This window comes from Colobus angolensis, unplaced genomic scaffold (genome assembly GCF_000951035.1).
Source record: "Colobus angolensis palliatus isolate OR3802 unplaced genomic scaffold, Cang.pa_1.0 Scaffold129, whole genome shotgun sequence".
In the NCBI taxonomy this organism is placed as follows: Eukaryota; Metazoa; Chordata; class Mammalia; order Primates; family Cercopithecidae; genus Colobus; species Colobus angolensis.
Genome location: NW_012114141.1, coordinates 1,316,885 through 1,329,489, shown reverse-complemented (window position 1 = coordinate 1,329,489; position 12,605 = coordinate 1,316,885). Strand labels below are relative to the sequence as shown.

Below are 12,605 nucleotides of genomic sequence, written 5' to 3'. Positions count from 1 at the left end.
ATCTTCTCAAACTCCTTAGTTTTGATGAGTGAGCAGTCTGTTTTTAAGGACAAAAAAGAAAAAGGTATTCTCTTCCAGTTAATCATTCTGCAGCAAGGACTCTATCATGCAGTAGTTTTTAGCAAGAATCTGGACCATCTCTTTTTGCTAAACGAATATATGACCCTATTTCATTCATCTTTTATGATGCTTGTTTACCAGCATTGACTTCATACTGCTTTTAAATGGAGAACTGCTGAAGACTGGTATGAATATAAAAGTAATTAAAAGGAAATAGATGATGCAGAAGTAGAAAAATTCATTGGAGTCATCATTGTAATTGGTGTTTATAAATCTAAAATTGAAAATGTTTTGCAGTCATGGACCAAAGAAGGTAGCTGTTCTCTTTTCAACACAATTGGAAACCATCAATGGTTTTAGAAGTGTTGCAATTTGACAGAACAAATGCAAGAAAGAAGAACTAGAATGATAAGCTAGAGCCTGTTAGAAATATGTTTTGAAATCTGAAATCAGTATTTATAAGATAAATATGTTCCAAGTTCACCAAAAACAGTGGATGAGCAGTTAGTTGCATCCAAAAGATGTTACCCATTTCAGGTATAGATGCCTTCAAGCCCAGGAATAGTTTTGGGTTATCGTTAAAATGAAAATTTAGAGTGAAGTTTTTTACAGTTTATTTATTCCTCTGCAAAGTTTTGCTAAGATGACTTAAATATAAGATTGAAAAGATTCATTGTATCTAGATTGTAAGTGATGATGCCTATTTTTCCTTAATGGAAGCATTTTAAAAAGGAAAAAAAAAAAGAAAAAAAAGGATTCCTTTTGAGCTAGGAACATTCTCTTTGAGTAGCGCAAAGGAGAAAAGGAAGTATTAATGATAATACATATTTCTTGACTCTTCAGTGTGTATTGTTTAGCTAATAATATTGTTGCTTATTTGCTTTCAACTTTAAAATCAACCAGTAAATAAAGCATGAAAAAGTCAATTACGGTTATAGAAACGGATGCTAATGTACTAGATTATGCAAAGAAAAGTTGGTAATGGAAATTAGGAAGTAGAAGCAGCAGAGGGGACAGTGGTAGAATGAAGGGTTGGAGTGCTTATGTCCTTATTTCTAGCAGAGTCAAGAGGTAGTATTTGGAATGGCACAAAGACTTGTTATTTTTTAATTATAAAAGACAAGAGTGAAATGATTTTTTAAACTGTGATAAAATGCACATATCACAAAAATTTACAGTTTTAAGGAGTTAAGTTGGTGGAGTTAAGTATGGTCACAGTGTTTTACAACTGTTAACTGCTATCTGGATTCAGAACCTTTTCATCATGCCAGAAGAAAACCCTGTACACATTAAGCAGTCGCTCCCCAGTTTCCCTCTTCCTCTAGTCCCTGGCAACCATTCACTAATCTGCTCTGTCTATGGATTTGCCTTTTCTAGATATTTCATATAAACGGAATGATAGAATATAGGACCTTTTGTATATGTCTTTTTTCACTTAGCAAGGTTTTCAAGGTTTATTCATGTTGTAACGTGTTAGTACTTCATTCCTTTTTGTGGCTAAAGTAATATTCCATTGCATGGATGTCACAATTTTACATTTATCAGTTGATGAATATTTGGCCTGTTTCCATCTTTTGGCTATCGTGAATAGTGTTGCTGTGAACATTCATGTATAAGTTTTTGTTTGAACATTTATAGTTATCTGTATTTTATAGATGAGGACAGTAAACTGCAGACCTAGATTAGTAAGTAGCTCAGGATCACATAAGTAAGAGATGGTGAAGCCAGGGATACAAATCCAGGCAATTTGATGTCAGAACCTACATTTTTTAACCACGTGCTTAACCTGGCAGCTACTAGGTATCCAGTAAATGTTGACTTTCTCTTCCTTTTGAGAAGTTTATTTTTTAGGTATTGACTATATTAATTTTGCATTTTATTAAGCTTTAAGTAACATCCAATTTAAATTTTGCTGTGAGTACTGTTTAACCTATATTTTATACTTTGTATATATTGGTTATAGTTTGGCTGTAGCAGCAATTCCTGAAGGTCTCCCCATTGTGGTCACAGTGACACTAGCTCTTGGTGTTATGAGAATGGTGAAGAAAAGGGCCATTGTGAAAAAACTGCCTATTGTTGAAACTCTGGGTAAGTCTGTGTTAAGAGCATTCTTATGCAATGATGCATAAATTTATGTCAATAGTGAATCATCTCAGAGTTTTACAATTTTTATCTTAGAGATTTGCATAATGATGTTTGGCTTATGGCAAAATTGGATATGGTTTTAACAACCGAAAAAGGCAATTAAAAATTCCTATCCCTTAGGTAAGGGGCTTGAAGAGAAATCTTTCTACATTATAATGTTCTAATGCTCAAATCATGTTAAGAAAAATCCATACAGCAACTGAAATCTTGGAGTAAAATTAATAGAATTTTTTTCTTGTGACGTGTCAAAGAAGATAATGTATTATTACAGATCCCAAATGTCATACTTGAGTTGAATTTGCCTGTAAGAACAGTAAATTTATAGTAGTTATCTTGCCCTAACAAAACTTTATGTGCAATATGCTTTGAAACTCCAAAAATGTACTGAATTTAATTTCTAGTTTGTATTTTAATATCTCCTCCATATACAAGAAACTGAAATACCTTGAAAAATCCCTACTGAAGAAATTTATGAGTTTATATTTAGGAACTCTCCAAACTTTCTAGCAAAGATGTTATATAAGATCATTACATAAAGCTAATGTGAAGTAACTTTGTAGAAACTAACTGTATGTAAATAAGAAAATGTCAACATCTAAATTATTTTTAATTTCAGAAACTGCTTATGCAGAAACAAGCATAATGAGGGAAGTTAATCTAAAATTACCAATGAGTTTGACCTCTATAAAATTCAGAGAAGTAGGACAGGATTCTAGTCTTTGATTTGTTTTTTAAATGAACCTATATTTCTCCTTGATTCTTTTGGTGACTTGTAATGATTTGATTCTTTAGGCTGCTGTAATGTGATTTGTTCAGATAAAACGGGAACACTGACGAAGAATGAAATGACTGTTACTCACATATTTACTTCAGATGGTCTGCATGCAGAGGTACTCTATAGGTTTTTAACAAACAAAAACAGTATCGCTTTAAGAAACTTGATGTTTAACATTCCTAACAGTTCCAGTGTCTTACCTTCAAAAGGGCTATAAATTAGTAGCGGAGTTATTTTCTCTCTCTGTGATTCTACCAAGTCTTTGTCTCATTTCGCTTGTACACTTGTTCAATCCAAAAACTTTGATTCCTCCTTGACATCTCTCTTTCGGTCACCCCTTCATCTATCCATAATTAAATCCTGCCAATTTTGACTTCTAAAGAATTTTCCCAGCCATCTACTTTATAGCCAGCTTCTTTAAGTTACCGCCATTTCTCACCTGCCATTCTGATAAAGCTTTTTGACTGGTCTTTATCCATTCTTGATGCCCTCACTCTATAAGTAGCTCGAGGGATCTTTTTAGAACCAAATTTTAAGCATGTCACTCCATAGATTAAGATACTCCAATGGTTTTCCATTGTGATTAGGATCCTGAACTGTGGCCTCTCAAAGTCGTACATGTTCTGTCCTGTATTTTCCTCTCTATCCTTATATGGTACCCTTTGCTTTCTATGCATTAAATATACTGGCTTTATAGTTCTTTTGATGTGACACAATTATTCCTACTTTAGGAACTTTGCTGCCTTTCTCACTGTTTAGGATAGTCTAATGCCTCTTCATCCTTTGCACCTTAATTCAACCCACTTCTTCAGAACACCCGGAAGTGGCCCTATGTTATATGTTTTCTTAGCATTTCATACCTCTTAGTCCTTATCTTAGGTAAAATTTTCTGTCCCTTTTCCCCATTATAAGAGAACAGGAACTATATTGCCTAGCACAGAGCCTGCTTCATAATAATAAATACTTGATAAATGAATAAATGAATGAATGAATCATTTTATTTTAACAATTATATATTGATACATTGTCTCTTAAGTGCACATCACTGTGCAGTAGTTCTTCCTGAAGGTGCTTATGGGCAAGTCTAATCCTACTCAGTCTGTGCAGGATTTTTGACTGGAATGCTCTTAACACTACTTATGTTGGGTACAGTAATTTAAAATGTATTTATAGCTAATTCATTGAGAAAAATAAGCATTAGACAAATTGACAGAAGTTGTACTTGGGTTTATTTACGTCCATTTTACATAGGTTTTGAAAAGAGACTCGATATTTATGGTGTTAGATTTGGTCAAAGATCCCCCATGCTGTGTTGGTGAATGTGCCCTTTCTGGATGATTCAGAAGGGTCATTGGGATTACATGTGCTTATATGATCCAGATATGGAAGGTAGAATATTAGTTTTTCTTTTAAGATCATGCTATATGTAATGCATTAATCATTTGTTAATTGTTTACCTCTAAATTATGTCATGAAACATTTTGTATTTATTTTTATTTTTAATAGAGATGGATCTTGCTTTGTTGCCCAGGCTGGTCTTGAACTCCTGGGCTAAAGTGATTCTTCTGTCCCAGCCTCCCAAGTGTTAGGATTACAGATGTGAGCTACCACACCTGGCCACTAAATTGTATGATTTTTATTGTGAAATTTCCTTTTGTTTGGCTTGGTTTGTTCTAGACATCTGATATAAATACCTGGTTTGTCTCTACCTCTGATTTTTAAAATTGGTGTGTAATATGCTGTGTTAAAGTGATTTGTAAGTGCTAGCATATATCTCAATGTCTCCAGGCCTGCGTGTTTGCAGAAAGAATACTTTGAATACTACTTTTGTCAAAGTCACAGGTTTGTGTTATATGTTACATATGGTAATGGATTTGAGTTCTTTGCAAACTGTAGTATGCTATATAAGTGTAATATCATATAAGTTTAAGCTTATGTATATTTTCATAGCTTATTCTTTTGATAGTGTATTGTAAGTAGAAAACAATGTCTTTTTAGATTAATAATTTTGATGAGAATTAGAATCTATATTTCTTTACTAAATGTCCTTTTTAAAGACAAGTTTTAATACTTTTCTAGATAAACACTTTAACAATGTCATTATAAATAAAATGAACAGAACTCAGTATAGTTTTTGGGTTTTATAGGTCTTGTCACCAGCACGTGTTTGTAGTGTTTGTATTATTGATCCCACTTTGTGACCTTTAGGTTACTGGAGTTGGCTATAATCAATTTGGGGAAGTGATTGTTGATGGTGATGTTGTTCATGGATTCTATAACCCAGCTGTTAGCAGAATTGTTGAGGTAAATACTTTGTTTTCCAAGATGGTGACTTTCTTCATAATAACTTAAGACACAGTGATAGGTTCATAGTTTATGTGTATTTTTCTTAGGCGGGCTGTGTGTGCAATGATGCTGTAATTAGAAACAATACTCTAATGGGGAAGCCAACAGAAGGAGCCTTAATTGCTCTTGCAATGAAGGTATGTACCTAAATTTCTCTTCTTTGACATATGAGACACTACCCTCACAACAGAACACAGTGTCATCAATTTCAATATTACTGGTTTTTAGGTATTGAGTGAAAAAAACTCATACAATTACATTGTTTTTACTATCTTTTGGGTATCAGTTTTACTCCTGTAAATATAAAGTATAGAGGTTTTTCAGTATAACTTTATTGTTCACATGCAAGTTACAAACTAATGAACAGTCATTGATTTCTTATGAAGAAATGTTCCTGTCCTCCACAATATTGAGATCTGCATGTGAAATACTTCATAAATGTGTGTAATTGCTGATAAATACTAACTTTTGAATGAATAAAAGGCAACATTCTTTAGTATTGCTATGTAAAGATAATAACACAGTCATGAGAAAACAGCTTTCTTTTCCCAGTCTTTCCTTTCTCTCCTTTGTTAATTTTTCAAAATGATTGTAAAATTATAATTTGTTTTGGGCAGAAGTCTCAGTTAACTTTTCATCTGTCCCAATCTGTCTCCTTATCCCCTAAGTCCTATATTTGATTCAGTGAGAAACCTAGTAAGTGCAGGCTGTCACTCACAACAAAAATCACTATTCCTACCTCAAGAGTATTCAAAGGAAATTTTGATACTTGTGTAAAGCAAGAGGCTTCTAAATGAGGTTGCTTGAAATGAGAGACAATATAGAATTACAGGTTATTATAACATATTTAATGAAATAAAATTTATAGTTTTAGAATATATAGTTTCCTTGGCAGAAAAGCACATTTCTGTATCATTTGGTCTCCTTACAACTAAAATAGTATAGTACTCAAAGCATGAATTAGTTATCAGGTATTTCCTGTGTTATGCTTATAAAGACATTAGTTTCTTTGAGAGATAAAGAGTACGAACCTATCTTTTTATGGGCAGAGACCTCACATGTTAGGTAAGGAATTTATATTGACATTCTTGAGACAAAAGGCAATCCAAGACAGCAGACACTGAAATCTTAAACATTAAGTCACATATAAGAACAATGCAAATTCAGAGCTGGGATATGAGGGCTTTGAAGGATAGGAAGGGTTTAGATGAGGTAAGCTAGGGAATGAACTAAAGTAGAAGTAGAGAGGAGTAAAAGAGCATAGAGTGGGTTGTGGCTAATGAATTGGCCAAACTGGATAAAATGGAAGGTATTTGTGTGACCAGGAGGATTTTTTTTTTTTTTTTTAAGACGGAGTCTCTCTCTGTCGCCCACGCTGGCGTGCAGTGGCACCATCTCCGCTCACTGCAGGCTCTGCCTCCCAGGTTCATGCCACTCTCCTGCCTCAGCCTCCCGAGCAGCTGGGACTACAGGCGCCCGCCACCACGCCCGGCTAGTTTTTGTATTTTTTAGTAGAGACGGGGGTTCACCGTGTTAGCCAGGATGGTCTCAATCTCCTGACTTCAGAATCTGCCCACCTCGGCCTCCCAGAGTGCTGGGATTACAGTCGTGAGCCACCACGCCTGGCCGACCAGGAGGATTTTTATAGACACTGTATGTGGTGGGTTTCTGGAGAACCTTTAAGGCCAAGAAGAAGAGCCTGAACATGTTTCAATAGAAAATAGAAAGCAATACATGGTAGAATTTTGAGTATTTAAGCATTTTTTGATATTTGGAAGATATTTTTTGTTATTTTTGGTATTTGCATATTTGATACTGATGCAAAGGCGATTGGGAGGGAAAACAACAATATGACTGGTAGTATTCAGGATATAAAGTGGTGGAGGGTAAGGGACTAGGATGATAACAAGTGAGACATTTGAGTCCCTAAGAAGTGAGAAATTTAATCTGAAACTTCTATTGATTATAAAAATACATGCTCAGAATTGATTGGGTAGTTTTATTTATTTATATCCTGCTTCCTTTCAGAATTTGAGCTGGTAGAGGGATTAATATAGTGGGTGTTGGAGGTTTAGTCAGCGTACAATCCAGAAAACCTGCCTTAGACTCTATCTACATACCTGGGCTTTCATGTTGAAAATGTATACTGATGTGTAGGGAGGTACAGTATATATAGATGAAGCATTTATTCTTTCACCATTAACTGAAAAATAATCCTGCCAACCTAGCTACAAGTTGTGATCCTTGTTCTTTGTTAAAGGAAAAAATAATCACATATAGGTGAGAATTAACTTTCTTTTTGTGCCATACAGATGGGTCTTGATGGACTTCAACAAGACTACATCAGAAAAACTGAATACCCTTTTAGCTCTGAGCAAAAGTGGATGGCTGTTAAGTGTGTACACCGAACACAGCAGGTATCCATCTGTTTAAAGAATACGTATTTCCTGTTTAGCTTAGATGACTAGTTTTTCATTTACCATCCACCTTTGGGTTTAAATAGTCATTGTACATAATAAAGACTTGTTGCTTGAAAGTACGTGTAATTAATAGTACACTCATCTCTTATTGTTTGTGTTCTCTTTGATAGTCTTTCCTTATAGAATCTATGCATAGATATATTCATGGAGTTGTTGCTGTGTGAGCAAACAGCTTAAATGAGTTGTAGCCTAGTCTCAGTCTCCTAAAGCTTGTGACATCTGGTTTTTTCAGTTCTTCATGACAGTTCCTTATAAGGTCTTTGCAGACTGTGTTTCAATCTGTGTTCTTTCACTGAAGGAATGTCTTATCTTCAGAACAAATGAAACCACCTTACTTTTTGAAAAGTAGTTTGCAAATGTATGTAATTCATGTTGATTACTCCAGCTTACAAGCTGACGAAATGACATACCAATATTTTAAGCTGCCACCTTATTCCTGGGTGCTTTAGAAATTTTTCCAGTTAGTGTAATAAGAGTTCTGAATTATCTACAGTGTATGATTATATCACTCATAGTTGCTATTACCAGCTTGATGTTTAAACTGAACTTTAAAAAATATTGAAGCTTAGGCTGGATGCGGTAGCTCACGCCTGTAATCCCAGCACTTTGGGAGGCCAAGGCTGGTGGGTCACCTGAGGTCAGGAGTTTTGAGACCAGCCTGACCAATATGGTGAAACCTAGTCTCTACTAAAAATACAAAAATTTACCAGGTGTGGTGATGTGTGCCTGTAGTCCCAGCTACTCAGGAGGCTGAGACGGGAATTGTTAGAATCCAGGAGGCGGAGGTTGCAGTGAGCCGAGATTGCCCCACTACACTCCAGCCTGGGCGATAGAGTGAGACTCCGTCTAAATAAATACACACACACACACACACACACACACACACACCCTTAAACTTTCCTTCACTCTGTTGCCTAGGTTGAGTGCAGTGGCATGACCTTGGCTCACTGCAACTTCAACCTTATGAGCACAAGTGATCTTCCCACCTCAGCTTCCCAAGTAGCTGGGACTGTAAGCATGTGCCACCGTACCTGGCTAATTTTGCTTATTTTTTGTAGCGATGGGGTCTCATTATGTTACCTAGGCTGGTCTTGAAGCGCTGGACTGACATGATCCTCCTACCTCGGCCTTGCAGAGTGCTGGGATTATAGGCGTGAGCCACCATGCCTGGACTTGTTATTTTTATAGTTCCTTTTACAGGAATGACTAGTTGGTTATATGTTTTTACCTATGAGCAAACACATGATTTTTGCATATGATACCTATGATTACATCTCTGTAGAAAACAGGAATGAAGGGATCTCCCTTCATTCATATAAGTGGAAACATACTGGTTTTAAAAGGAAGGCCAGGTTGGTTAACACTGAACTTTGAATTGAAGTCTTCCAGGAACTATGTTCATGAGGGCCAAAAAAAAGATTTCCGTCTGTTCTTTAAAGGAACTTTTATAAACTTAGGTGAAAGAAGACAATTGGAAATAAAACTACGAAAATAAAATGCTTTACACTTTAAACCTTTTAACGTAAAGCTTTCAGAAATTGCATTAGACTTAAGCGATTTTCAGCTGATGGCCCTTAACCATATAGTTACATGGCAAGAATATGCATATGACTTTTTTTGATAGGTCTGTTTCACTACATTTTGTAAACCATCGTTCAGTACTTGAAGATAGTGTGGCTCATGTAATGTTTAATAATTTTACTTTTCAACAACTTTTAATGTTATCTTACCACAGTTTTACATTGGAAGATTAAATCTTCTTAGTTGTGGGAGTGGGAGACAGAAAGTAGCAGGATATGTTTGGAAACATTTGATGATTATTCTCATTTGCTCACCTGAAGAGTTCCTCTTGCAAAACAGAACCAACTGGTGAAATGAACGAACAAAACCCCATCCCACAGATGTGACTCAGGATCTGTAAGAAGTCAGCCTGACACAGATAGGGAAACTTACCAATTTAAAAGTAACTTCAGTGGCTAGTTTGCTTTTAAAGGACTTTCACTTGAACATGACTATATATATTTACTATCTCCCTGAAACCCATGAAAATCACTAACAAGGAATAAAAGATATAAATTCAAGAAGTATAGGGAAGATTCAAAGGTGCCAGGTACCTTTGGAGGCAGGGAGCAAGGCATAAGGCTAAAAATAGTAGAGATATTTGAAATTCTGAATAAGAAACCAACAGAACTCCCCCAAGTACCTTTGCTGCTTCTTTAGGCCAGATGGTTAGCCTTCCTTTACCCCTGTGGAACACCAGAAATCTGGGGATCAGAGTAGAGGGTAGGATTAAGCCTTAAGACTGAAAACAGTGATTAAGAAGATGTCATTGTCCTGAAGGGTAAAGCCCTAGTTTTTAACACCACTTATCTCTTAGAATACATGAAGGCTGGCATCTCCCTACTCTCATTCCCTAAGTAAGAAGATTCAAGAGTTTTAGAAAAGCTGCCTGGTCTCGTAAGGCAGCGGTCCCCAGCCTTTTTGGCATCAGGGACTGGTTTCCTGGAACTCTTCCACAGACAGGGAATTGTTTTGCAATGACACTGGTCCACCTCAGATCCTCAGACATTAGATTCTCATAAGGAGTGCACAACCTAGATCCTTTGCATGTGTAGTTCACCATACAGTTCATGCTCCTATGAGAATCTCATGCCCTGGCTAACCTGACAGGAGATGGGAGCTCAAGCAGTAGTGCTCGCTTGCCTGCAACCCCATTCTTCTTTGTGGCTGGGTTCCTAACACAACACGGACTGTACTGGTCCACTGCCTGGGAGTTGGGGAGCCCTGTCATAAGGGGCACCTCTGAGCTAAACTCTTTGTTCATTGGAAGCACTTACCTACCCCTGGACTTTATCTCATCACCCTACAAGAAGGCTTACCAGTTGATCCTTAGCTCTGCCAGTGCTCATGGAGCTTCTAGTCTTTTAATTTCTTCACTCTTAAAAACAAGTAACAGGGAGGGATTACTAGATACTTGGAGAAAATCTTTAGTATGAAAGCCAAAGACCAAACCAACAGAGAAAGGGGTCTTAGAGAAAGGTAATGACAGATGCTAAAAAAATTTCCAAAAAACATAAAAAAGATGAAATAACTTTCAATGAAATGTTTATCAAATAAAGTCAAGAAATGTATCAAAGTAGAGCAAAGTCAAAGACGTGTACAGCATAAAAGGTAAGAAAAATAAAAATAAATACAGAAGATCCAGTAATGACCCCGTGGTGGTTATAGGAAGGGTAATAGGAATAGGTTAATAGGAAGAAAGAACAGAAAATGAGAAGATTTCATCAACTAATGTTGGAAACTTTTCCAGAACGAAAAGACTTGGGCATCTAGAATAAAGTGGCCCGCCAACTGCTCAGCACAATACGTGTGTTAAAGCAGGGTGGGGTGACGGATAAACACAAGACCCATAATTAAGAAATTTGAGAACACTTGGAGAGAGAGAATTTGAAGAACTTCTAGAGAGCTTTAAGCAAAGGGGAGATCATATAAAAGGGCTTAGGAACTAAAGTATGGTACTCTGCCGCTTAGCCCAGCGGGATACACTCCAAGACTCCTAGTGGATGCCTGAAACCATGAATAGTATTGAACCTTATATATGCCATGTTTTTTTCATTCCAGTAACATAGATGGCTACTAAGTGATTAATGGGCAGGGAGCATATGCAGTGTGGATATGTTGGACAAAGGGATGATGTCCTTGGCAGGACAGAGTGGGATTTCATCACCATACTCAGAATGTTGTATAATTGGAAACTTATGAATTATTTATTTTTGGAATTTTCTATTTAATATTTTTGGACTGCTGCTAAGTAACAGAAACTGCAGGAAATTAAACTCTGGATAAGGGAGCACTACTTTAATTTCTTTATACTTTTCAGTGAAAGCATTGACACTGTAGGCTGGAAGATAATAGAGCAAAGCCTTCAAAATGAGAGGAAATTTATCCCTAGCTAAACTTACAAATGTGAGGATAGAAGAAAAATGTGTCCTACACCACACACCCTTTCTTAGAAAGATATTGGTGGATTAAAAAAACAAAACAAAAGCGAGACTTAAAGACTTAAAATTCAGTGAGGATAGAGGTAGAGCATTGTTCCTAGATACCAGTGGTACAGCAGGCCTAGAAATCAGCCAATTAGAAATGGAAAGAAGAGTGAAGGAAGGCGGTCTCCAGTAATAATATAGAGGTAATAGCTTATCTGCTTCTTTGTTGTGAAAAAATACCATGAGAAGGGTTTTATATTACATTGAAGAGTTTAGGAAGAATGAATGATAGGTATACAGAAAACAAAGCAAATTAAAGAGGTGGTTATTAACGTTCTAAAAGACGAAACTTGAACAGGAAAAGAAGTATCCTATTTGAGCTATCAATCAGGATAGGCCATGAAAACAACATCATGCTCTCCTGCTGCCTACCTGTCCCCAAATATCTGCTTATTATAGTTATTTGGGAACTCAGGCAGATGGAAGCTCCATTTTAATGTGAGCACACACTGTCACAGCAGGGGTAGAAGAATAGGAAATTATGCACCGGCACCTACATTTCCATTTGGAAGTGACACAAGTACTCATATTTATTGGCTAAAGCAAGTCATGCCTGACTTTCGGAGTGAGGAGGGCAATAGGGAAATACACTCCTACCTACCAGGAGAGCTGGGGTATTTGTGAATTGCTGTAGTCATTACCACACTTGTCTTAGCAGCAAGGAGTCTTGATGTAAACAAAATACTGGCAGATTTTGCTTTAACTATATCATAAAGATGGGGAGGGGGAAATAGGTAGTGGGAATGGGGAAAT

General features: G+C 36.4%; 1 protein-coding gene across 5 annotated transcripts in view; it reads left to right on the top strand.

The window, feature by feature from the left end:
* Window positions 1–12,605, top strand: part of ATP2C1 (ATPase, Ca++ transporting, type 2C, member 1) — a 158,947-nt gene that overhangs the window by 103,213 nt on the left and 43,129 nt on the right. For all 5 annotated transcript variants that reach the window (XM_011933674.1, XM_011933672.1, XM_011933675.1 and 2 more), the window contains 5 exons: window positions 2,024–2,148; window positions 2,998–3,095; window positions 5,189–5,284; window positions 5,374–5,463; window positions 7,639–7,743. In XM_011933674.1, coding sequence (XP_011789064.1) covers window positions 2,024–2,148; window positions 2,998–3,095; window positions 5,189–5,284; window positions 5,374–5,463; window positions 7,639–7,743 — 514 coding nt within the window. The remainder of the gene's footprint in view (window positions 1–2,023; window positions 2,149–2,997; window positions 3,096–5,188; window positions 5,285–5,373; window positions 5,464–7,638; window positions 7,744–12,605) is intronic.